The 26,048-nt window shown below is 35.4% G+C and overlaps 3 protein-coding genes across 3 annotated transcripts in view; 2 read left to right on the top strand and 1 right to left on the bottom strand.

The window, feature by feature from the left end:
• The first annotated feature begins 6,103 nt into the window (after positions 1-6,103).
• LOC107560918 (NSFL1 cofactor p47-like) lies at positions 6,104-13,143 on the top strand. The gene is made up of 9 exons (XM_016245216.1): positions 6,104-6,262; positions 6,785-6,882; positions 6,961-7,035; positions 7,886-8,054; positions 8,176-8,271; positions 8,350-8,459; positions 8,732-8,869; positions 11,990-12,157; positions 12,236-13,143. Exons 1-9 carry the CDS (start codon positions 6,161-6,163, stop codon positions 12,396-12,398), a joined length of 1,119 nt encoding a protein of 372 aa, XP_016100702.1. The 5' UTR covers positions 6,104-6,160; the 3' UTR covers positions 12,399-13,143.
• A 448-nt stretch (positions 13,144-13,591) lies between these two features.
• On the bottom strand, positions 13,592-15,960 carry LOC107560919 (epithelial membrane protein 3-like). Its single transcript, XM_016245217.1, has 5 exons — positions 15,896-15,960; positions 14,538-14,631; positions 14,318-14,420; positions 14,089-14,229; positions 13,592-13,963 (listed from the first exon to the last, which is right to left on the bottom strand). Exons 2-5 carry the CDS (start codon positions 14,613-14,615, stop codon positions 13,788-13,790), a joined length of 498 nt encoding a protein of 165 aa, XP_016100703.1. The 5' UTR covers positions 14,616-14,631; positions 15,896-15,960; the 3' UTR covers positions 13,592-13,787.
• A 1,854-nt stretch (positions 15,961-17,814) lies between these two features.
• Positions 17,815-26,048, top strand: part of LOC107560917 (short transient receptor potential channel 4-associated protein-like) — a 10,221-nt gene continuing 1,987 nt past the window's right edge. Inside the window, exons 1-17 of the mRNA XM_016245214.1 lie at positions 17,815-17,981; positions 18,249-18,377; positions 18,480-18,596; positions 19,650-19,707; positions 19,826-19,881; positions 19,986-20,114; positions 20,657-20,858; positions 20,968-21,153; positions 21,239-21,381; positions 23,154-23,282; positions 23,379-23,437; positions 23,525-23,626; positions 23,734-23,817; positions 23,928-24,018; positions 24,603-24,743; positions 24,844-24,955; positions 25,044-25,156. Of these exons, the coding sequence (XP_016100700.1) occupies positions 17,859-17,981; positions 18,249-18,377; positions 18,480-18,596; positions 19,650-19,707; positions 19,826-19,881; positions 19,986-20,114; positions 20,657-20,858; positions 20,968-21,153; positions 21,239-21,381; positions 23,154-23,282; positions 23,379-23,437; positions 23,525-23,626; positions 23,734-23,817; positions 23,928-24,018; positions 24,603-24,743; positions 24,844-24,955; positions 25,044-25,156 (1,974 nt within the window). The 5' untranslated portion in view covers positions 17,815-17,858. The remainder of the gene's footprint in view (positions 17,982-18,248; positions 18,378-18,479; positions 18,597-19,649; positions 19,708-19,825; positions 19,882-19,985; positions 20,115-20,656; positions 20,859-20,967; positions 21,154-21,238; positions 21,382-23,153; positions 23,283-23,378; positions 23,438-23,524; positions 23,627-23,733; positions 23,818-23,927; positions 24,019-24,602; positions 24,744-24,843; positions 24,956-25,043; positions 25,157-26,048) is intronic.

The raw sequence follows: 26,048 nt of genomic DNA, 5'->3' as shown, positions 1-26,048 counted from the left end.
TCAGATTTGTCAAAAATACCAATTTCTTTATTATAAATTATTGTACCAGTTTCTTTATTATTACCAATAATAAATGAGCAGTTTCAGTATGAACTCAAATTTATCAAATACTTCCAAGAACATATGATCTATTATAAAGATTTATTTTATAACACTATCTAAATGTATGTGAACAGTTGTCTAATTTTGGTCTTTTTTTTAAACTTAGATTTATGATCCTTTTTTTTCTTATGATGGGTGGAATATGTTAGGTTATTTAAATAATTTTTGAAATAACTACTTTTAAGAGAAATTAGATAATTTTAAGACAATTATGTTATTATATTTAATTTTATATTAAGAGAATTTCAATTTCTTTTTCAATTTCTTTTTTTAATAATTAATTTTAGATAGATAGATAGATAGATAGATAGATAGATAGATAGATAGATAGATAGATAAAGCAAACTTATTGAGTGTTTTTCAATTTGAGTTTACACAGTGGTTTGGAAAGGTTGATAAAAAAAGGGCTCTTGTTAGAGTGCACTAAAAATAGATAGAATACCAATTTCTTTATTATAAATTATTGTACCAGTTTCTTTATTATTACCAATAATAAATGAGCAGTTTCAGTATGAACTCAAATTTATCAAATACTTCCAAGAACATATGATCTATTATAAAGATTTATTTTATAACACTATCTAAATGTATGTGAACAGTTGTCTAATTTTGGTCTTTTTTTTAAACTTAGATTTATGATCCTTTTTTTTCTTATGATGGGTGGAATATGTTAGGTTATTTAAATAATTTTTGAAATAACTACTTTTAAGAGAAATTAGATAATTTTAAGACAATTATGTTATTATATTTAATTTTATATTAAGAGAATTTCAATTTCTTTTTCAATTTCTTTTTTTAATAATTAATTTTTAACCAATTTTTGGAAAGGTTGATAAAAAAAGGGCTCTTGTTAGAGTGCACTAAAAATAGATAGAGTTACACTGCTGGTGTGCTCACAGTAGATTTACTTCTCTCACTCTGTCAAGGGGGCGATCACTCTGCCCTTTCTGCTTTATAACCTGTGTGCTTCTGTTCTCTGCTGCTTTTGAACACTGTGGGCTCTTGTAATAGCAGGGTGGGTCACACACCATGAATCTTCTCATTTTCTGTGAGGATATGATTTCACTCTGGGAGGTTTCTCCAGTTTGATGTTCCTCCTGTGATACAGGACTCAACATTCAGGACATATAGTGGAGTGAAGCCGCTTTGAGTCCATCCGTGCATACAGGTGGATTGACAGCCGACGCAGAGAGAAAGAGAGACAGATGGAAGCTGATTTATGGAAAATGGGAGGGACAAGACTGAAACGGATAGACAGGAGGGAGGGGAGGAGGTCAGGACGAGTGAAGCTTGCAGTAGTGTATAGTTAAACTCTGATTAAACTGTCGGAGTGAAAAATGGAAGGTCATAGAGAGGGGCGTTTGAGATGTTTGCCACACACACACACACACACACACACACACACACACTAAAGAGAGAGAGCATTCTTAAAGATGAAGGTTCTTTATTGACATCCAGGGTTCCAAGATAGAATCTGAAAATCCATTGAACTTTTCACATTTTCAAATGTTCTTTAGAATGGAAAAAGTAGGTTTTTTATTATTATTATTATTATTTTTATTTATTTATTTGATGTTTAAAATGTTATTCACAGCACACTCTTGAAAATAAAGGTTTGCAAAAATGCCATAAGGACCATTTTTGGTTCCTCAAAGAAACTTTCAAAGGTCAGTTCTTAAAAGGACATTTTTATAATCTAAAGAACCCTTTTTGAAAATAAAGAACCTTTTGTGCAATGGGAAGGTTCCATGGATGTTAAAGGTTCTTTATTTAACCATTAATGCCAAAAATAAATTATTTTTAAGAGTGAAGAAATAAGAGTGAAAAGAGATACAGTATATGTGATTGTCGATTACAATGGTGAAAAGATGGAAAAGTGTTGTAAAAGACGCTTGTAATGGAAAAGATGACAAGAGATGGGAGCATAATCTCATGGCTCTCTGGTCTACGAGCAGAGCTCTTCCTGTTGATCCAAACTTTATCTCCACATCTAACCCTGTGAAGTGCTATAGAGCTCCATACAAACAGAGCTAATCCTGGGAGAGGAACAGATAGCACGGGAAAGCGGCCTTGCTAAGTAAACAGAAGTGTCCACTGATGTAAATTAAGATTAAATTTATTTGTATAACAGTATAATTTGTTATATTTGTAATTGCAGATCCATTTCCCTTGTCTGGTGTCCAAAATTTACATATTACTATCCTCCAAATATCATTCAGGATAGGATATCATTCATGATTTTGCCCTTAAAGGTGACTATCATCGAAGAGGAAGTAAACCGTGAGTTCTGTTTGTAAGCCATAAGCTCTGATAGGCTCATAGGTCAAAGGTCAGGCATTCAGTTTCAGCTGGAGGGGTGGTGGTATGAATAAGAGGGATGGACCGAGAGACGCTATCTGCACAACAGTGATGCAATTAGCTCTCAAATGATGGTTAGAAAGTGGTAAATAAGCCTTAATTCACACGAGCAGGTTGCCCATTAAGGCCCCACCAAGAAGTGGTCTAATCAGCACAGAAACTAATGCATGTAAGCCTCTTACTCTCTCATTATTTTAATCACCCCCATCCCGCTATGTACAGTATATATCATCTCACTGAATAGATCCACTTTCCTGTTTGGATATCAGGGAAATCTATAAAATGGTAAACCAGATTAAAGGTTAAAAGACAGATGTTTCTTTGAAATGTGTACTGAGATAATTTCACTTGTCAACTGGGCTGCATGATTGTGACATAAAATCAGAACTGCCAATTACTCTCCTTGATATTGTAATTAAGATTATTCATGTTGATCAATAGAATTAACATTCAAATATTTTTGTGTATGTGTGTTGTCGGCAACTGCGTGGCCTATTTTTATTTAGTCTACACATCATAATTCTGTCAAAAAAAGTCAAACGTAAAAAGACATTTTTACTTGGTAACTCATAATTGTGATGTTGTGTTTCATAATTATGACTTAGTATCTCATAATTTCTGCCTTTTATCTCATGTTACTTTCTATTCTCATAATTATGACTTAGTATCTCATATTTCATTTTGATCTCATAATTATGACAGTATTTCATTTTTTACTTTTTATCACATAATTATGACTTATCTTATTTTTTAAATACTTTTTGTCATAAAATACCAAAGTTACATTTTCATTTGGCAGAAATGGTTCCAAGCTGAGCCATTTCTGAATTTATCAAAAAAAAAATTCTTTCCTTTTTTTTTTTCATCATTAAACAGAAATTAAATGGTCAACTTGCATAAAAACAACATTGTAAAAATGAACTTCTGACGCAACTGAAGTAGATGTTAATGAAATTCCCTCATATGCAGCAGGCATTGACACTGGATTATTATTTCTTTAGTAATAATATTAATTCATACTTGTTTGTACTCTAAAGTCTGCATATGTGTGCTTGTGTTATATATTAGTCTTTTAAACTCTCACAGGTGTAGCCTTTGACCCTAAATGTCCTGTTCCACACCACAGTCTTCCTCTCTGATGCTCTTCCTGATCTGTCATTGGGAAAGAGTGTGTTTATCCACGCTCAAACACCATATTGATAGAAGTACTCATGCTTATCATGCTTGCGGTAGCCTACATAATATAAGACCTCTCTCAAATTGATTTATATGAACATACACTATCTCAGATCAGTCATATTACTCATAGCCATCTTGTTCATTCACACTTGTACGTATTTTAATACGTCCTTCCTCGTTCTGGCCCTGGGATACTGTCTGTCTGTCTGCTCTTCCTACTGCAGCTGAGGGTCGCAGGCCTGTGCTCTTTGTATTGTGTGTCGTGAACTACTTCCCTGCCCTTTAACACAACAGTGACGGCAGGCCCACAGCCAAGCTGACGGTGTTAGTTTCCCCATGATAAGGCTGGTTCTTCCTCTTTCTCCTCTTTCTCTCTGGTTGAACACACCCATATTTATCATTGTCAACAACTGTTTTAGACAGAGCTGTTGCTTACGACATTTCATTAGTGAAGACTGGACACATATGTTGACGTACTTTAGGCTATGCATAATATCATTCAGCCTTCTGAGAATGGAAATATAGTATGAGAGAATCGGGTTAATCTGATAGGTTAATGCACCTTTAAAATCACATTGTTCTTGGATTCCATTTTTATGAGGAACAAGGGACGTATGTCATGTATATGTCTGTATAACTGATTGCAGAAAGAGGACACACTTTCCTCAATCAATAAGAACATGCAGCAATAATGCATTTAAAAATAGAATTGTTTTCCCTTAAGGGCCTGCAAGATGATTAAAAAGGGCTCTCACACATTTAAGGGCATATTGCTCTCTCGCAACAGCTGCAGTGAGTGTGATAGGAAAAGAAAGCTTGGGGGTGAATGATGACAGCAATGCTCTGGTGTTTAGTCTTGTACCAGAACCTGATTATCTGTGAAGATCAAACAAGTTAGTGCACTTGGAAACAAACAACAGAGCATCGCCAAGTTTCTCTCCAGAAACAATAGGTGCTAAATTAGGTCCTCCCAAACTAATTTAGCACGTATTTTGCCTCTGTTTAGGAGCCTTGGAATCAGCAGTTGCCAATGAATGGATATTACAGGAAAAAATCCATAGCAATCCAGGTCACACAATAACTATGGTGTGTGTGTAAAGCTCTGTGTGAAATCACATGTGAGAACAATCTTACAACCCAGTTTTTTACTTTGGAAAAACTACAGACACATTATTTTTAAATTATTGTAGGCCTACATGGAAAAAAGACACTGTTTTATTTCCGATTTTACTGAAACTTTGAAACCCTAAAAAGATTACGCTTATATTGTAAAAATATTACTGTGAAGTGACATGAGTGAAGTGACATGTGGCCAAGTATGGTGACCCATACTCGGAATTAGTGTTCTGCATTTAACCCATTCTTAGTGCACACACACAGCAGTGAACACACACCCGGAGCAGTGGGCAGCCATTTATGCTGCGGCGCCCAGGGAGCAGTTGGGGGTTCGGTGCCTTGCTCAAGGGCACCTCAGTCGTGGTATTGAAGATATTATTATTATAAATATTATGCTATATTATCATGAAGTATAGGTATAAGAAGCATTGGATTAAATTTAGCTTGCATGGCAGTGTCAATGTAAAGATTATTTTGTAGCTATCGATTGACTTTTTGATATCATAAAATGTTTCTGTAATCTTATCTAACTGAAAGAAAATTCTCTGAAGTGAGGAAAATACATTAGGACTTAACCAACAAGGTTAACAGCATTGAAAGTGAATTTGAGGACACAAGAAAACAAATTTAAATGATGACCAATCAAAACAATATTGCCAAGAAAACCCTTTTTTATTTTGGTTCGATAGATTTCAGTCAGAGAAAGGGATCAAATAAAGATGCATAGCATCCATGGAATATGACAAATGTTGCACCATATGCCAATTGTTTACTATCATTAACGAAAACTAACTAATATAATTTCCGTTTTTATAAACTATAAATATAAATGTTATCCAATATAACAAAACATTTGATGTGGACCTTAAATGATGCGCTGCATAGTAGGAGTAACCAATATAGTGACTAACAGAAGGTTCTGTATTGCCATCTGCTGGCCTCTAATATACATACATACATGCATACATACATAAAAATACATATATATATATATATACACACACACACACACACACACATATATATATATATATATATAAAAGGGGAGCGATCACGACATACTGAATTTGTTCTTGAATTCTCAATTCTCCACATGTGCTAAGGCTGAAGTAGTAATATCTGCACTATATATGTTTTAAGTAGGCTACATTATAAAATAATAATTATGCAACTTATAGCCCACTAAATAAATATATGCAAATCGATATATGATTTTTTTTTTTGCGCTTTTGTTGATTATTATAAATATTTCAATTTAAAACAAAAATATTTGCATTTGCAAAAACATCGATGAAATCAAAAAAAAGGACAAAAAGTCCACTGAACTTTGTGCTCCAAAACAGCGGAACTACGCTTTCGTTTCCCCCGTTTCCTGTCGGAGCTTTCCTGCGCGTGACACGTCAAAATGGCGGAGCGGGAAGAAGCGGTGAGGGGATTCGTCGCTGTAACTGATGTTGATGAAGAGAGGGCCCGTTTCTTCCTCGAGTCAGCCGGCTGGGACCTACAGGTCAGTAGCACACTGATCACTTTATCACTGAAATATTATGCTGTGAAGCACAAACACTGCAGCCGAGGATTGAGCAAACTTTAAGCCTCCACTAGCGGCCAGTGAACAGTGAACAACCGGCTAACGAAATGTGCAAGTCACTCTTCATTAAGATCACAAGGAGTATCTTAAACGGGCTCCTCTGGGTAATCATACGTGATGTGATTCACTCTTCAGGACTGGCAGTCAGTAGTGCATTGAAGTAGAGATTTTTAAACTGTGCCGGTAAATTTGACAGAAATGAAGTCTTGAGCTACTAGCAGCTTTAACGTTAGCGTGATCAAGTGATACTCATGTTTACATTCGTGGTTTGAATTTTTTTTCGTCCTGAAACATCTTAAATTGTGTTATTTTCGATAATGTAATTAATCTGATTGATCTAGTTACAGAAGGCAGATAGTAGGTGGCTTTTGTTTCTGTGATTCACCTAGCGCGTGTCTGTCTGAAATGAAGTGACAGCTCTAATTACCTCTGTGTCCTCAGCTTGCTTTAGCTAATTTCTTTGAAGATGGTGGAGATGATGATATTGCCACCCTCCCTCAGCCAGAGTCTGGCTCTGTCAGAGGGTCCGCGGGGCCAAGGTAACAGAAGTCATATGTTTGGGCTTTTCAGTTATACAGTATCAGCTATATGGGTAATGTAATGTCTTTTGATTTCAGTGAACACAGAGTGACATCCTTTAGAGATCTTGTGCATGAGGATGAAGATGACAGTGGTGAGGAGGAAGGCCAGAGGTATTGAATTCCTCCACAGTTAATAACAGCTAAAGTCACCAACTCACCATGAAATCAAAATGGATATATCCTATTTTTTTAATGGAATTTTATTATAATATGAATAATTTATTCTTGTAAATCAGTATTGCAGTGTTTATTAGGTATTTAGTGTTCATATAATGATTTTTTTAATAGAATATTGCAGTGTTTATTTTAAGCAACCTCTAGATTGCATAAACAATTTGAGATTGCAGCAATTATCGAACGACACCTATCTATATATATATATAGTTTTTTTTCTGGATTGAGAAATAGTTTTTCTTGGATATGTAACGATAAGGACGAAAAGATGATCACAATTCCCATTCAATGATGACTTTTACATGTACATTAACCTTTCTTTGTATTTAGCACCAAGGTTTGTTGTTTAAATGTATATGATTGCATAAAGGAAATTGTATATTTTAGATTCTGTGACTGCACACCGTGTCTTTTAGTTTTTTTTCCCATTTTTAGTCACCATTTATCTTTTTACTGTTCAAATGGTCTTGCATTGACATGATTTGGAAAAGTAGAAATATTCAACTTAGTCTTTCAATTATTAAAAGATCATGGGAAAAGTGTGATGATTATAGCGGAATTAAAAATATTGTTTTTAAATGAGATATTTAGGGTTCATATAATGATATATGATTCATATAATGTTCATATAATGTTTTAGATCAAATATAACATGTCACCCTCCAAGACTTTCTCAATACCTAGGTAATGAAATATATACTCTCACTTTTTTTTAATGCCATGTTTACTCACAAATGCCATTTAATGCTTAATTTTATTGAGTAATGTCTGACTTTTGCTCTCATAGGTTCTTTGCCGGGGGCTCAGAACGCAGTGGGCAGCAGATTGTTGGGCCTCCCAAAAAGAAGAGCTCAAATGAGCTGGTTGAGGACTTGTTTAAAGGTGCTAAGGAGCACGGGGCGGTTCCTGTTGACAAACCAGGCAAGGGACCTGGAGAATCCAGCAAATCCAGCAAGGTAGATTCTCCACTGAATAAACTATACTGTAAATTAAAGATAATACGTCTGCTTATTGTGTACTCATATCTCATCTGATTTTGAGTCACTCCATTTTTCTTTCTGTCTGCTTATTCTACAGCCGTTTCTGGGTGGTGGTTATCGATTGGGTGCAGCACCAGAGGAGGAGTCAGCTTATGTGGCAGGAGAGAGGAGACAGTTCAGGAGTGCACAAGATGTGAGTCACTAGCCTGTGACTGCTGAAGTCTTTGAGACGTAGAGCGATCTGCTGCAGTGATTTGTGCTGTGCTAACAGGTGCATGTTGTGCTGAAGCTCTGGAAGACTGGTTTTAGTCTTGATAATGGAGAGCTGAGGAACTACAGTGATCCTGGGAACGCTCTCTTCCTGGAGTCGATACGCAGAGGGTGAGCTCTGAATCCATTCACTGGTGTTTGGTTGTTTTGGCAGTTTACAGAAGTTGATGTTGATTAACTGAAATCATAGTTCCCCCTCAAGTCAGCTCCAGAATCCTCTGACATTTTTTGTTGTGTTCTTTGCACACATTAAAACATATTTAGTTTTGTGGTGGGCCCTCTAGATACTGACTTATTGGTTGACTGTTATTAGACAGTCCTCTTCTAACTGATTGTCAAATCAGACTTAATAGAACCTCTTTCTTGCTTTCTGGCACTCTCAGGGAGATTCCTCTGGAATTGAGACAGCGTTTCCGGGGTGGACAGGTAAACCTAGACATGGAGGACCATCGAGATGAAGATTTTTCCAAACCCAAATCTGTTTTCAAAGCCTTTACTGGAGAAGGACAGAAACTTGGCAGGTTGGAAACCGTGTTAATTTTTTCACAGACGAAAACGAGACGATAACGAAAAAAAAACACTTTTTGCATGACAATGACAAAAATATATTGACATTTTCGTCAACGAATAAAAACAAGACGAAAATGTTAGGGAGGGATGATTGAACAGAGATCCAGTCAGAACGAATCTCCTGCGTGGAAAGGAGGGGAGATGTGTGCATTTGAACTGTAACACTCTGATCATAAGTTTGCATACACTTGCTGCACGTCTCATAAGGATGAATAAGAAAGACCAGACATATGGATACATTTGAAAAGCCTGACGAAGTGAAAGAGGACTTAATTTGGTCCGGTTTTTAATTTCTGAGCGCACACAGCTGAATCCCGCACAAAAGCGCCTCCTAAACCGCGCACGGTGACTGAATTCAGTTCTGTCTCGCGTCTTAACGGAGAAATACACACAAAATGATCTCAAATTGTCAGTTTTGATGAGTATTCACGTAAACACACCCGGTTACGTCTTTAAGTGAATGTAAACTGTTGGTAGAATATCGGATGTGTGTACTAGTATATTGAATCTGTGCATTCAGTTTTAAAGGAGCAGCAGCCAAATTTAGTTGCTGATGTCTGTGTCCTTATTGTTAATGAATCAACAAAAGAAAGAGAGAAAATCACTCACTGCTCTTGAATGAATCACTTTAGTAGCCCTAATAAGGATTAATCTAATTGTATATAAATTAGTGCTGTCAAACAATTAATCGCGATTAATCGCATGCAAAATAAAAGTTTTTGTTTACATAATATATGTGTGTATACTGTGTGTATTTATTATGTATATATAAATACAAACGCATGTATTTATTTAAGAAAATATGTAGGGATGCACGATATATCGGCCACCATATCGGTATCGGCCGATAAATGCTCATTTTTTCTGTTATCTGTATCGGCCTGATAAGAAAATTTGGCCGATATCTTAAAGCCGATAAATAATGCATTATTTCCTTCAGAGACACTTCAGATGTGCGCTGTTCGTTTGCAGCCTTTTGTGCAATTGTACGTTGTAATATTGTGTTTATTTGATGTATATCTGATTTATCTCATATAGAATGCATTTGGTTAAGTTAAAAGAGAGCTTCAGTTTACCGTGATCATCTTTAGCTCAGCGCACGCAGCTCAAACAGCAGTGCACAACATTAATAACTATGATTGGGAATGTTGTGTATATAACATTCTAATGAGAACATTATTATAATAAAACGTTGTGAATTCTTTGTGTTTAGTTGCTGTGTTTCAGTGCGTTGTTATGGGAAGAGCGCATCCACAACAGGATCACACATTCTGACTATAGCACGCCATAACTGCGTCATTTTGTACATATATAAATTTGGTAATGGGAGAGTAAAATTATTTTTAAAACGTACACCGTTCAAACTAGGCTGCTTAGTGTTTGGGATGTGGCTTTTAATGATGAGACCTTTTTTGTAATCAGGCTCTCAAAAAATATATAACAATTTGGACATAGATTTATCGGCCAACATATCGGTTATCGGCTTTCAAAATAAAGAATAATCGGTTATCGGTATCGGCCAAAATTTTCATATCGGTGCATCCCTAAAAATATGTTATGTTTATATATTAAATATATTTATATATAATATAAAATATAAGAATATAAATGTACATGTAAATATTTTCAAAATATATACTGTATGTGTGTGTATTTATATACACGTTATAAATATACACCGTATACCTACATATATTATGTAAACAAAAACTTTTATTTTGGACACGATTAATCGCGATTGATCACTTGACAGCACTAATATAAATAAATGTCTGCTTGAAAAATGATATGTCAATGTATGCAAGTTGTTATAAAGAATGCCTATTATATAATCATTGGTATTTCAAAAGAGGACCATGTTCTTGTTTCTTTGAGAAGTGGTTTATTTAATTTTGAGATAAAGACATGTTATGCATCAAAGCAGTGAAATCTGGGTCAATATTGCATGTTCAAATCATTCATATTACCAGATGTTTCCTTTGGGAATTCATAATGAGATTGAAAATTTCAGAGAAATGCCTAATAAATGCATTACACTAACTAAACTCATTAGATTTTAGTTGACTAAATTAACTGTAGATTTAGTCAACTAAAGTCATATGACATTTAGTCGACTAAAACTAGAATAAGACTAAAAACAATTCAGATTACTAAAATGTGAGTAAAACTAAATAGGATTTTAGTCCGAAGACTATGACTAAAACTAAATCAAAATTTGCTGTCAAAATTAACACTGGTTGGAAAACTGTTTCTTCATTCCTCTCATTTTCTTCTCCCTCCTGAGTTAAGGGCTGCGGAAGTACTTAATTACACTGTTTCTCTTACTAAAACGTGTGTTTGGCTAATGCCTCATTGTTGGACAGGAAGACTTATTGACTGACTGAATGAACCAATCAAAGTCTTTGTTTTTCTGAAGTTAAGTGGGTAATTTGTTTTATATTAACAGTGATTAGACATGGTCTGTTTACACTTTCAGTAGTTAAACTGTTCTATGATATTTTTTGCATGGAACTTTATAGTCCTGACAACGACAAAGACATTATTATACATAATGATAGGAGCATTGCTTCTAGGAGATCATTTGATTTCAGATGTTAATTGTGACGCTTGTTCTTACAATAATTACAATAATCTAAAAACTCAAATAAAATAAAAACTGCTGCTAAAATATTAAACCTAAAACGAAAATAATAGAAACGTAACTTGTTGACTTTTAATTAACTTAAATTGGTGGTTAATTAGTCAATCCTTACCCATCACAAGTGTGAACAATGTGCAGTATTAACTTTTTAAGCCTTGTTTTCTACGTTCAGTGTATCTGTTTTACCACAAGGGGGCCATAGTTTATTGCTGCAGACTCTTTTACCATTCATATCACACTCAATTTTATTTTTTTAAAATCATATAGCACTTAGTTAATAGTGGCTTTTTTAGATTCATGACTGCTTTGAATAGCCAACAATTAATTGTACATCGTGATCTTCATATTGCTTCATCATTATAAGTTATATAGTTGCTTGTGACCGAACTATTCAAACTTTGCTATCCTTATTTCACTCTAACCTCCCCAGTGCCACTCCAGAGTTGGTGTCGCTCCAGAGAAGCCCGCAGGACCAGGCCGCCAGTGAAGCTGAGGCTAGTGCTTCCATCAGTGTGGACAGCTCTCAACCTGTCACTAGCATCCAGATCAGGCTGGCCGACGGAGGCCGGCTGGTGCAGAAGTTCAACCACACCCACAGGTAAAAGCAATGAAAATGCTTTGAAAGTAACCCTATATCATGAACATCTTCCTCTTATTCCATCTTTCTCCATCACAGGGTGTCTGATGTGCGTCAGTTTGTGGCGAGCGCTCGCCCGGCTTTAGCTGCCACCGAGTTCGTTCTCATGACGACTTTCCCCAACAAGGAGCTGACGGACGAGAGCCAGACGCTGAAGGAAGCCAACATGCTGAACGCCGTCATTGTGCAGCGGCTAAAGTGACCGGTGACCTGGCTTTATTAAAGTACTCTGGAGTTGGATACCGGGACTGAAAGGACTTCTAATTACTTAATTTTGTTTTCTTTAGTGATATGTTATTCCTCTGTGACAGTTTTGGGGTGGTGGGTGTTTCTGATAAAGCGAAATGGAGAGATGAAGGGGAAGCAATCATACCGTTAAAGAGAGGGAGAGCGGAACCGAAGAGAAGAACTAACAAGTTTTACAGTTTTAGAATAACTGCTGAACATATTCAGATTGAAATAAAGAGCTTTCTGAAGAGTTTTGACCTCCTTTTACCTCGGTGTCTATCTTGCAGCTTTACGCTGCTTTGCTTTACCACCTCCTCAGTTTTATTCCTAGTTCTGTGATTCATCTCTTAAACTTTTCTCAGAAGTGTCATTAAAACTAAAGTAGCCTTATATTCTAGCCCCATGACCAAGATCAACCTCAACTGTCAATGTTTGTTTGTTTTTTTTACTAAACAATCTATCTTTTATGACATTTGAGGCTTTTTGTTATTTAGGTTGTCACACTACATTGATTTTTTTATGATTATCATTATTATATTTTTCATGGTTATTAATGAATGAAATTATGAATTGGTTGATTAAGAGCCAACTTCATTTTGGACACTGCTGCTGGTGAACATATCAGTGGCCTTCTTGTATTCTATGCAGACTATAATTCTGGAGATATTGTGTGATTGTGAGCTGTGGTGAACCTGATATTAAACCCTTTTTGTCTGGCATTGGAGAGCACTTTATTTTTTGGAGCGTTTGAGAGCATGTCACCACCGGGTGCTGATATCCTACACCCGCCCCATAAAAGAGACCTTTGCATGCCAGGAAGCCTTGTGTTTTTGAAAGCGTTGTTTGTCGTAAGATCATGCTAGATGGCGAGATGGAAGCTATTAGTTCAGAAACTGGAGTCATGAGTTTGTCATGCACTCCCAAGGTCTGCGGAGTCCACCGTCTAAGACTGTATTTGTGAGGAATATTTTCACACAGTAATGAAATTGAAATCAGACATTAATGACTTAATCAAATTTATTTACAAAAATACATCTTAAAACTTTAGCATATGGACACCACTATAATGTTTACAAGTATCCCTTCAGTATGAAACCAGATTAAGTTGGCCCCATTTATTATTAAATTAGATATAATTCAACTGATCAGAAAGATTAGTCGTGGTTGCCCTTTAAGAATGAACTAAGATATGCTGATCTTCGGCCATATTTCAGCTTTGTATATTTATATACGGCTAAATGCAGTCTAAATAATCAAAAACTAAATGTCTTGCAAGCTATCATAAAGTATATAATCAATCAGTGGAGTATATCAACAGCATACATTCTTCGCATGGCTTGCCTTTTTTAAGGAGACTCGTTTCTTATTCCCTTTTGCGCAGATATATGTACATGATTCCACTGCACAGGAGCAGAGGTACACAAACCCACCCCAAGTAAAAGCAGTAGCCGAAGTGTCCCGAGCTCAACTCCAGCGAGTCCTGAAGGATTTCTTCATTGTGCAGAGTGTAAATGAGCACGGCGGTGAAGGCGTTGAGGCCTGAGAAGACAGAACATTTCAGATGATTTTTCCTCGACTTCAGAGCAACTGAAATGCGTGTTTGGCTTGGGCTGAAGACGGTAAGTAACCTCGAGTAATAAAGCTAATTAGGTTGAAGCACTTACCGGCAAATGCCTGGCAGACGCCGGTGAGGTAAAAGAGTCCTCCTTTAGACATGGTGAAGAGTTGTCCCAGGAATATCAGGAATGAAATGGCGGAGAAAACCACTGACAGGACCATCAGAACCTGGACAGCCTGAAGCCAGTCTGGTGGAAACAAAACACAGAGACTATTCTTATTCGAGTAAATTCCCATATTCTAAAACCAGTTAAGTGCTCAAATGTATTGTTTTACCCGTCTCTTCTGATGATGCACAGAACCATGCCTCTGTTTCATTGTCAAATCTGCAGTTGTACCAGAGGTCCGAGTGTTCTGTGCCGTCCCAAACCCACCAGGACTGAATCATACAGAAGATGAAATATGCATCCATGATTTCAGACATATGCACACTATTCTAACGAATTATCAAATAGTTTTGGAACGTAATCCGCTGTAAAGGGTTTCACATACTTACCTTCTCCATGGTGGCGATGAAGAGAACCGCTAGTGTGATGAGATGAAGCAGTGTGACAAACACCTGAAGAGATGCCATGCTGATAAAACTGCACCTGTCAACATCTGAAACTTTCTCAGCTGAACTTTTGTGTTGTACATCAGGACACATATTTTACTTTGATTATATAATAGGCATTCTTTATAACAACTTGCATACATTGACATATCATTTTTCTAATATTTAGTGTATTATTATTATATTTTTTTGTAAACAACCCTCTACAGACACCTTGGCAATTGAATCGCCATTGGCTAGTAAATTTTTTAGTTTACTCGCCAGACTAAGAGATATATATATATATATATATATATATACACACAGTATATGTATATAGTAGTTAACATTTGAAGTGGATCAAAAAAGGTTCATCAACGTTGTCCTAAGACAAGAACGCATTTTGGTTTTAGGACAACTTTGATGAAAGGTTTTGATCCACTTCAAATGTTGATTAGTATATAAACATTTCACTTAACATTTTTAAATATTTTAAATAATATTATATTATTGTTAATATATTTATTATATAAAAATTATGTTCTATATGTTATTAGTTTTTTATAATACTATCAATTATATGATAAAAACATTATTATTATTAATAATGTTTATAAACATTTAACTTAACATGTTAAATATTATAAATAATATAATATTGTTATTGTTAATATATTTATTATATAAAAACAATGTTCTATGTTATTTATTTTTATAATACTATCAATTTTATAATAAAACCAATTTTATAATAAAACCATAATAATGATTATTATTATTATAATCATTATTATATAAGAAAATTGTTGTTTGATGTTCATTGGAGGGTTTAAGGTACAACTGCATGATTGTATGATTACCCTCAGGTTTTTTGTAAGCACGAGAGGTTTAACAATCTGCTTTTGCTAAAACTTAAAGATGGAAAAGGCCAGGATGTAAAAATACTAAGTAAACTGACTATGGCTGAGGTCCAGATCTGAGAAATGAAGGCACTCATTCAGACTTTTCTAAGTCTTGAGACACACCATGCTTTTCCTCAGGGCAAAACTAGAGAAGAACAGCCTTGGGAAAAGTCATACTCTCATAACCAGTCTTGTAATGTTCTGTGAGATATTTATAGTAACAAAAACTTTTCTAAAATGCTTATTTAGATAAAATGATAAGATTCATTTTCATTGCCTTGTTAAAATCATGTTATATTCACAGGAGAGTTTGATGTGGTAAAGTGTTATGCTGTTGTATTTTATGCTTCAAATTTAGTTTTTATAACTATTCAAATCATAAACAAAAGTAAAAGCGAACTAAATAAAATGTGAACTCACCAAATGTGATCCAAATCCAGCAGAGGCAAATATACTATGTATGGACTCTTGCCGTGTTAATCCAGGCCTGTTGCTGCTTTCCGCCCTTTTCGGCTCACCAGTAAATTGGAGGATTTTTTGGGGGTCAACTTCAGCAAACACCCATTTCCTTGTCGCTGAGTTAGTGCTGTTGTCCTGCACACAGTCCCATCAGATCCTCCTTGTGTGTTCAGAAAAGGCATGAGCATGGGCACACGTCTCTCTTTCCTTACTAGTCGTTTTTAATCTCAGAGGGTGTGCTCTGAGTTCCTATGGGCATCTATCATAACTTCAATCTCCTTTGATGATCTTGATTATATGTGTGTGGGTTTCATTCATCATCGCCCAAGAGATGGAGTTATGGTCATTTAACAGGGAAGGGAAAGCCACCTAAATTGGGAAAACAACAGGAACCTCAATGTTTATTTGTCTGTGTACAGTAAATGTAGGTGGACCAGGAAAAAAAATATTTCTATATGTTATATTATCTATATATCTGTATTCTTTCCACAAATGTTACAGATACATTCACATTACAATACGATCTGTACATAACAGAAAATACATCTGTCCATTGTATTGGATACCATGAATTAAAAAGTATGTTTTCATCGGGCATTTAAATAAGCATACATTCATTTATTTAATTTATTTAAATGATATAACAGAAAATAATGACACAGAAAGAGTTGGTTATTTTATGTTTTTTTTTTGTTCATAGAACAAGTTCATAACAATTGCAGTAGGTTAATGGTTTAAAATATATAAGCATATTTTGCTTTTAAAAGTGATTCAAGAGATGGAGTTATGGTCATTTAACAGGGAAGGGAAAGCCACCTAAATTGGGAAAACAACAGGAACCTCAATGTTTATTTGTCTGTGTACAGTAAATGTAGGTGGACCAGGAAAAAAAATATTTCTATATGTTATATTATCTATATATCTGTATTCTTTCCACAAATGTTACAGATACATTCACATTACAATACGATCTGTACATAACAGAAAATACATCTGTCCATTGTATTGGATACCATGAATTAAAAAGTATGTTTTCATCGGGCATTTAAATAAGCATACATTCATTTATTTAATTTATTTAAATGATATAACAGAAAATAATGACACAGAAAGAGTTTGTTATTTTATGTGTTTTTTTTTGTTCATAGAACAAGTTCATAACAATTGCAGTAGGTTAATGGTTTAAAATATATAAGCATATTTTGCTTTTAAAAAATAGTCAGTGATTTATATTACTGTACGTTACAACCCTAACTAGTTTAAAAATATTCAAAATCTATAATAATATTGTTATTATTGTTTTGTTATTATTATTATTATTGTCAATTATTCGTTATTATTATGAAAGTTAAAAAACTTTGATTAAATATATGCTTCAGAGTTGAAGCATGGGTTATTGTTTGAATTATTATTTTTATTAGAAGTAATAGTATTTGTTATTGATGTTTGTGAGTGATTTAATACTAAATGTACCATAGTTAAAAATCTAATAATAATAATAATTATTATTATTTCATTATTATGTATTGTTGTTTCTAAGTTAAAATATACATGAAGTTTTTGTTTTTTTCATTAAAAAAATTATTTTACTTTTCATTAAATAGTACATGCATCAGGGTTAAAATCATAAGGGATACACATACACATAAGTATGTGGTTTATGCCCATAATAAGCATGATTGTATGTGTCTTTATGCCTTTCCAAGAGACCAAATAATATATTTATTTTGAACGTTTGAATATAGGAGTGTATATTCATCAGGGTGTCATCTATGAGTTGCACAGCTGTAATTCAGTAGGGGTCAGTAAGATGTATTCCGCTGGTTGTAGTTTCCACGCCAGTCCAGTAGGGAGCAGTATTAACTCTGTCATCCCCGCTGGGTTCCTGGAAACTTCTCAACGTCACAACGTCAGAGGAACAGCAATGGCGACAAGAAGCTCTGGGTTTTCACGGACCCAAACAAGCAGAGGAAATTCATGCAAAAACATTTTTAATAAAATCCGACAAGGCCAAATCAAGGGTGTTGGGTTGACTAGAGGGTCTCAGGTGAGATCTTAAATTATATGAAGGACTAAACTGTCTTCAAAGCGTTTCTTGGGCACTGTTTACATACGAGGGCCTGAAGAGCCATGAATATAAAATAGGTCTCAAACAAAAATATACAGCATTTAGACGATATCACTTGCCTAAGCTACTTAGTGCTAAAATAATCAATGATACTAAGAAGAGTAATAATATAGTGTGACCTGTTTGTCTTACTTGAAGTGTGTTTTCAGTGCTTGACAAGTGTTGTGATTGTGTTGTCAAATGCAGTTTCCTGTGGCTCTGCTGGAAGAGAGAGATAAAAGAGCTCAATGGCAGGGGATACCAGTGTTATTGAGGAGACTTCATGAGAGCAGCCATCCTAACAGCGATCTCTCCAAGATTCACAGCATGGTCATGGTATTCAAGACTTCCTTGTCTGTTCACACAAAATGCATCGCCTTAAGTACATATGTATAATTTGCTATTAGATGTAAAGCGAGTTGTTTTGTGATTGTGCAGGAACTGTCATCATTGCTGTCTATGGAGGCTATGTCATTTGTTACAGAGGAGCGCAAAACACCACAGGAGTCGATTTCTCCAAATACATATACGTTTGACTTGTTTGGAGGAGTTGATGTGAGTTTTTTGTAGTTAAATATTACTCCTTACTAATCTTGATCAAAATAAGTTTAATTGCATTCAGTTTGAAGGCATTAATGTGATTAATTATTCTTATTCCTCTTGAAAGTAGTTTTGAGTTATGCTTGATCAAGAGCTCTGAGAGCCTGTAAAAATGTACACTATTATACCAACTTTTTTGAGTTAAAGGAATACTCAGCAAGGAGCGTGAAAAGCAGCGGTCCTTGTACTGAGCCTTGTGGTACTCCATACTGTATTTGTGATCGATATGATACCTCGTCATTCACTTCTACGAATTGATGATGGTCAGATAAGTAAGATTTGAACCATGCCAATGCAATTCCACTAATGCCAACGTAATTTTGTAGTCTACTCAAAAGAATGTTGTGGTCGATAGTGGCAAACGCAGCATTAAATTAATCATTAAATTGTTGACAGTAAACACGTTGAAAATATTACAATTACTATTTCAAATAAATGCTTTTTGAACTTTGTTCACCAAAATATCCAGAAAAAAAATGTATCCGTTTCCACAAAAATTTTAAACAGCTCAACATTTTCAACATACATAATAAGTTTCTTAAGCACCAAATCGGCATCTTAGAAAGATTTTAAATGTATATTAATGCTGTTATTTTCTGATATTTAACAGCTCAGCAGCAGTAGATTTAGAAACGAACACTCTTAAAAATGTAGTCAACGCAGAGTTTTTGCTATAAATAATTGTTACTTTGATAAACTGATTTTTTCCATCATGCTGTCTTTATCCGTCAGTAAAATATTGTAACATATGGTATTTTATTATGACACTTTTTATTATGATACTCACAAGAATTTAAGTGACAAGAGCTTCTCATCAAGTGCTGTTGCATGTTCTTAGCTTTGTCTTCTTATTCCGCTCTTGCAGTGTGGAAAAAACAGCAGAAACTGAACTGTACCAACTTGGAATCATAATATTTTAATTTGAAAGAAACCAGTTTTGCTGGTGCCATAATTATCATAATTGCAGATTTGTTAGTTACTCACTATGCTTGTGTCATTCATCTACAGTTATTTGTAGAGATTCTGTTGCGGCCAACGCTCACAGTACAGGGAGACCTACCCATACGTAAGCTTATTTAAATAATAAATCCAAGCTTCTTTATTTCCATAATTTAAGAACAGAAATAATACTTGTGTTCAGTAATGATGTCCCAGTCATTAAAAGTTTGCTTCCTTATTTTCAGTGAGTGATGATCTCATCAAGGATTGTCTAAGCATTCTGTACAACTGCTGTATATGTGTAAGTATAAAAAAATGTGTATGACTCTGGAAGGACGCAAATACTAATTCAGAATTATTTAGCTTGTTTCCTTATGAGTAACAGCCTCTGTTTTTGTCTGACAGACAGAGGGTGTTACAAAAAGCCTTGCAGCGAGGGAGGATTTCGTCACGTTCCTGTTCACTCTCATGTCCAATAAAAAGGTTTTCCTACAAACTGCCACTCTTATTGAGGACATTCTGAGTGTTCGAAAGGTAAAAGCCAAAACATATACACTGTTTTTTAAATGTTTGGGTTCAGTATAATTATGGTTTGAAAAAAATAATACTAATAGTAATTTTTCAGAAACGTTGCATTAAATGGATCAAAATAACTTTTGTTACAAGTGATTTTTATTTTAAATACTAATATCATGTATAATAAATTTTTGTGGATAAAATAATATTTAATGTTTGATATATTTATATTTAATATGATTTAGTATTTTAAAATAAAAAAATTTGTGGAAACTGATACTATATTATACTGTAATATGTATCAGTTCCCACAAAAAATAAAAACAGCACAAATGTTTTCAAAATTGATAAGAAATTGAGCATCAAATCTGCATATTAGAATGATTTCTGAAGGATTTCTGACATTGAAGACTGGGGTAATGATGCTGAAAATTCAGTGTGCCATTACAGAAATCATTTACATTTTCAAATGTATTAAAAATGTTTTTTGTGTGTTCTTTAAGAATGCTATCTGAACTTAAGCAATGCAATAAATCACTTTTTTGCCATTTCAATCTTAGGAAATCATCCAGCTTGAAGAAATTCCCAACTTGGCCAGTCTGGTCCAGAGCTTCAACCAGCAGCAGCTGGCCAACTTCTGTCGTATCCTCTCAGTCACCATATCAGAGCCAGACGTGGGTGTAGATGACAAACACACCCTCCTGGCCCGCAGTACCCAGCAAAAGACCAGCACATGCCTATCGCGCGCCGAGAGCAACCAGGGTTAGAAAACACACCTGCAGTTAATCCACACAAAATCTTGACAGGGTTATAAAGGCCCTCATGTAAAATAGCACTATACATTTTACAGTGTCATGTGATCTTTCTGCAGTGACTCTGGTGAATATCCCAGGTTTCATTGAGCGTCTTTGTAAGCTTGCCACACGGAAAGTTACAGAGGTGGCGGATGCCTCTGCCCGACTGGAGCTGGAGGACTGGCACAGTTGGCTTGACAATGCATTGGTTCTGGATGCTCTCATGCAGTTAGCAATTGAGGAAGCAGAGCAGAGCAGTACAGGTGAGGTCCTCCTCTCTTTCCCACTCTGGTATTTCTATTAGCTGTATTATTTGGTCTCACCAAGTCTCGATTGGCTGTCTTTCAGAGTCATCTGATGAGAGCTCGCTGTCCTCTAGCCCGCTTAGACACAGGCTGCCCCAATCTATGAAGATCGTACACGAGATCATGTACAAAGTGGAGGTTCTCTATGTGCTGTGTGTGCTGCTTATGGGCCGACAGAGAAATCAGGTAATGTGATGGGATTGAAGTGATTGTGAATTTTAATACATATGACGTGGAATGAGTCAGGATGATCTACTAGTTAACTGACCAGTCACTTAATAATGTGACTTAATGTTTAGAGTTTTAATTTTTGTGTGTGTGTATATATATATATATATATATATATATATATATATATATATGATGAGGTTAGAGAGCACCTGACAAGAGATCAGAGACCATTCCTTCATCCAGAATCTCTCCAGACCCTTCAGATTCCCAGCTCCATGATGGTGCTTCTCCTCTTCAGTTCACCACACTCATTTTCTATAGGGTTCAGCTCAGGGAACTGGAATGGCCATAGCAGAAGCTTGGTTTTGTGCCCAGCATTTTTGTGTTGTTTTTAAGGTTTGTTTTTGGATAATTGTCCGGTTGGAAGAGCCAAACATGGCCCATTATAAGATTTCTAACAGAGTCAGTCACTTTTTGATTTTTTATCTGTTGGTATTTCATAGAATCAAAGATGCCATGTATCTAAACAAGATGTCCAGGACCTCCAGCAGAAATATAGGCCCACAACATTAAAAATACAGCAGTATATTTCATTGTACACATGGGGTACTTTTTATCCCTGTGTGCACCAAACCCATCTTGAGTGTTTGTTGCTAAAAAGCTAATTTTTTTAGTTACGTCTGACCATAAAAGCCAGTTCCATTTGAAGTTCCAGTCGTGTCTGACAACAGAATATGCTGGGGATTGTTTTTGGATGAGAGCATTTTCTTTTCTTGATTTTTTTTCTTGAAAACCTCCCAAACAACATGTGGTGATGTAGGTGCTGTTTGATTTTTTTTTATTTTAAAGGTTTTCTGACCCTGAGACTCAACTATTTTCTGCAATTCTCCAGCTCTAGCTCTTTTCGTAAAGCCACTTCACTAATTTGTGAAGCTCAGTTATCTTTTGCTGCACATCAGAAATATGTTCTTTGGTTTTTCTCATTGTGATGGATGATTAAGGGAATTTGGCCTTTGTTTTCCCTCCTATTTATATTCCTGTGAAACAGGAAGCCACGGCTGGATAATTTCATGTTCATAATCACCCTGGTATGCTCAAAATTGTAAATATGAATGGGAATATACTTCACAGATATTTTACTCATAAGAATTTCTAGGGGTACCAATAATTGTGCCCAACGTGTATTTGAGAAAAACATTTATTTCATAATGAGATTTCCCCCCATTTTCAATTGTTTTAGTTCAATGAAAGGTTAGATATTTGTGAATTTTTTTTAAATAAATGATCAAAATGATTAACAATGCAGATTTGATGCCTTCTTTGATCATATTTACCAAGGGTGCCAATAATTCTGACCACGACTGTGTGTGTGTGTGTATATATATATATATAAATTAGTAAAACAGTAATATTATGGAACATTACAATTTAAAGTAACTGTTTTCTATTTAAATATATTTATAAAAAATAATTTATACCATTGGTATCAAAGCTGAATTTTCATTATTATGACAATGAATTGTAAATGTCTTCGCACAGTCTTCCGTGTCATCATTCTAATATGCTGAATTGCTCAGGAAACGTTTATTTTTATCAGTGTTGAAAACAGTTGTGCTAATTAATATTTTACTTGAAACCGTTATGCTTTTTGGTCAAGGATTCTTGGAAAGAATGAACAGCATCTTTAATGTTTTAAATGTCAAAATTAAAACTAATCATACTGACCCTTAACTTTTGAATGATATTTTGAAGGATTTTTTTCATAGATTTTTACTCTTGTGACACAGGTTCACAGAATGTTGGCAGAGTTCAAGTTAATTCCAGGTCTCAATAACCTGTTTGATAAGCTGATCTGGAGAAGGCAGCCTTCTGGTCACGTCCTACATCGGCAGAACCAGAACTGTGACTGCAGTCCGGTAAGAAGCAGCCTTTATTACTCTGAATTATTTAAAAGACTCTTACATATGGATGATTACAGTGGGATAATACAGTTCTTTTCCCCTCTACATCAGGAGATCTCGTTCAAGATCCAGTTCCTCAGGCTGCTGCAGAGCTTCAGTGACCACCATGAGTGAGTATCACAAAGAGATGCAAGGAAATGCTAAAACTGAGAAAAATCCACTGGTCTGATAGGAAACTTTTTCTTTATTGTTCACAGGAATAAATACCTTCTTTTAAGTGGACAGGAACTGAATGAACTGAGTGACATCTACCTGAATGCAAATGTCTTTGAAATGGATGCACTGAATAACACAGATAGGCATGGGGATGCTTTTCATATCATATTACTTAAGTTCTTCCTTATTTTAACAGCAGTTTTGAACTGCTCATTAATTGGTTTATATTAATTGGTCAATTGGTTTACAGGAACCTTGTCTGTGATGGTAAAAAGGGTCTTCTTACACGGTTAATCTCAGTCATGAAGAAAGAGCCAATTGATTCTTCATTCAGGTGAGATCTTTAGTTACATTTTGTGATGTTTTCTTACACTTACTGACCTCTTCATTTCATAATAGACATCTTGTGTCTTGAGTTTGACATTTGTCCATGTCTGGCTTCAGGTTCTGGCAGGCAAGAGCCGTGGAGAGTTTTCTGAGAGGAACGCCATCATATGCTGATCAAGTGTTCCTTCTCAGAAGAGGCTTGTTAGAGGTGAGCAAAATATGTGTGTAATGCATTACATTGCCTGCTTGAGCGTACACTGCCATTCAAAAGTTTGGGTTCAGTAATTTTTTTTTGTTTTCTTGAAAGAAATACTAACTTTCATTAAGCAAGGATACATTACATTGTTTAAAAGGGAAATTGAAGACATCTATAATGTTACAAAATACTTATTTCTAATAAATGCTGTTTGACGTATCACAGTTTCCACAAAAATGTGAAGCAGCAAAGCTGTGTTTTCAACATTGATAATAATAAGAAATGTTTCTTGAGCAGCAAATCAGCATATTAGACTGATTACTGCAGGATCATGTGACACTGGACACTGGAGTAACGGCTGCTGAAAATGAATTGCAGGAATAAATTACATTTGAAAATATATTAAAATTGAGAACTGTTCAGATTATGTCAGACTGTACTAGTATTTCAAATATTACTGTATTTTTAATCAAATAAATGCAACCTTGGTTAGCATAAGATAATTATTTCAATAACCTTAAAAAATCTTAACCAGCCCCAAACTGTAGTGTACAGTTATAGGACTATTAAGTCATCTCATAATTTTCTTCTTTCAGCATATTCTATATTGCATCATCGACAGTGGCTGCAAGTCACATGACGTCCTTCAGAGCTACTTTGACCTACTTGGTGAACTTATGAAGTTCAACATTGATGCCTTCAAAAGATTTAACAAATATGTCAACACAGAGGAGAAGGTGGGTTTACAGTCAGACCCTTTGTGATTTTTCTTATATAAGACACACTGAAATGATCCAGTAACTCTCAAATCTGTCTTTCTCTCTTTTGACACCTCAGTTTCAGATGTTCCTGACTCAGATCAACAGCTCTCTGGTAGACTCTAACATGCTGGTGCGATGTATCGTCCTGTCTCTGGACCGCTTTGAGAGCCAGACGAAAGATGTGAAAGGTTTGACTCAAATGACTGACCAGTTAATTGAGAGATGGATGAGAGTGGTAAAGAGTGTTACAAATGTGTTTCTTTGTCTCTTTCTCAGTGGTTGAAGTGTTTTCAGAGTGTCGCCTCTTGTCCTACATGGCTCAAATGGAAAACAGGTTGTCCTTCCTTTTCAGACTGACCAGCATCATCAATGTCCAAACCCTCACTCAGGCAAGTTATATGAGTGCCAGTATTGACACAGGGAAGGGTAATCACTGGCACATGAGCAGTAGCAAGAGTGGTGTATGCAATTTATTCAGGTGTAGCTGAAGTCCTTCACACCTGCACGATGATCTACATTAGCAGTAATCGTTCCTACGCGATCGAGTGACTGACACTTCACAGTTCTGCTGTATTTCAGAGGCCAAATTTTAAATTTATGTATAATGCTTTTTTTTTTTTGGTAAATATTCTTTTTACGAAGTGAATAAGCACATTTTTTTATCGTTATGCTGTAACAACAATTCATCAGATTTAAAGGGGTCATATGATGCTATTTTAAAGATCATTATTTTGTGTATTTGGTGTAACAGAATATGTTGACATGCTTTAATGTTCAAAAAACACATTATTTTTCAAATACTGTACATTATTGTAGGTCCTCTATGCCCCGCCTCTCTCAAACACATCGTTTTCAACAAAGCCCCCTCCTTTGACAAGCGCAGTCTGCTCTGATTGGCCAGCTGACCCAGTGCATTGTGATTGGCCGAACGCCACAAGCACGCATCGGAAATGTAATGTCCCTTACCATAATCGCAGCTTCAGCTTTCAAAGTAAATATCAAGATAAAAATGTTGTTAGTTTTACCATCAGTTCAAGCCTGAAAGGGCAACAGAGTCGCGTGAAAGACACTGATGATGCAGTACACAAGCTGCGGTTAAGACAGCTGACGTGCTATGATTTCTGACAGACAGTTCACTCTCCTGTGATGTGACCCAGTTCCCCTCACACACACACATGCGACGCGTTACTCTGCGCTGCTCAAAACTCCGCATTTGAACAGTCAATAGCAAATACCAGATTGTCATAGCAAAGTCAGAATGACCTCCTCTCCTAGGTTCAC

This window comes from Sinocyclocheilus grahami, unplaced genomic scaffold (genome assembly GCF_001515645.1).
Source record: "Sinocyclocheilus grahami isolate Dianchi unplaced genomic scaffold, SAMN03320097.WGS_v1.1 scaffold747.1, whole genome shotgun sequence".
Classification (NCBI taxonomy): domain Eukaryota; kingdom Metazoa; phylum Chordata; class Actinopteri; order Cypriniformes; family Cyprinidae; genus Sinocyclocheilus; species Sinocyclocheilus grahami.
Note: the sequence above shows the minus strand (reverse complement) of the source record. Positions and strands in the feature narration are given on the sequence as shown.

What these genes read in the sequence shown, in the direction of transcription:
- LOC107560918 (XM_016245216.1), top strand. Translation starts at nt 6,161, where the DNA reads ATGGCGGAGCGGGAAGAAGCGGTGAGGGGATTCGTCGCTGTAACTGAT. An exon ending in GAAGGACAGAAACTTGGCAG is followed by an intron (nt 8,870 to 11,989) that starts GTTGGAAACCGT and finishes TAACCTCCCCAG; the next exon opens with TGCCACTCCAGAGTTGGTGT. An exon ending in AAGTTCAACCACACCCACAG is followed by an intron (nt 12,158 to 12,235) that starts GTAAAAGCAATG and finishes TCTCCATCACAG; the next exon opens with GGTGTCTGATGTGCGTCAGT.
- LOC107560919 (XM_016245217.1), bottom strand. Translation starts at nt 14,615, where the DNA reads ATGGCATCTCTTCAGGTGTTTGTCACACTGCTTCATCTCATCACACTA. An exon ending in TCATCGCCACCATGGAGAAG is followed by an intron (nt 14,421 to 14,537) that starts GTAAGTATGTGA and finishes TGTATGATTCAG; the next exon opens with TCCTGGTGGGTTTGGGACGG. An exon ending in CGTCTGCCAGGCATTTGCCG is followed by an intron (nt 13,964 to 14,088) that starts GTAAGTGCTTCA and finishes CTGTCTTCTCAG; the next exon opens with GCCTCAACGCCTTCACCGCC.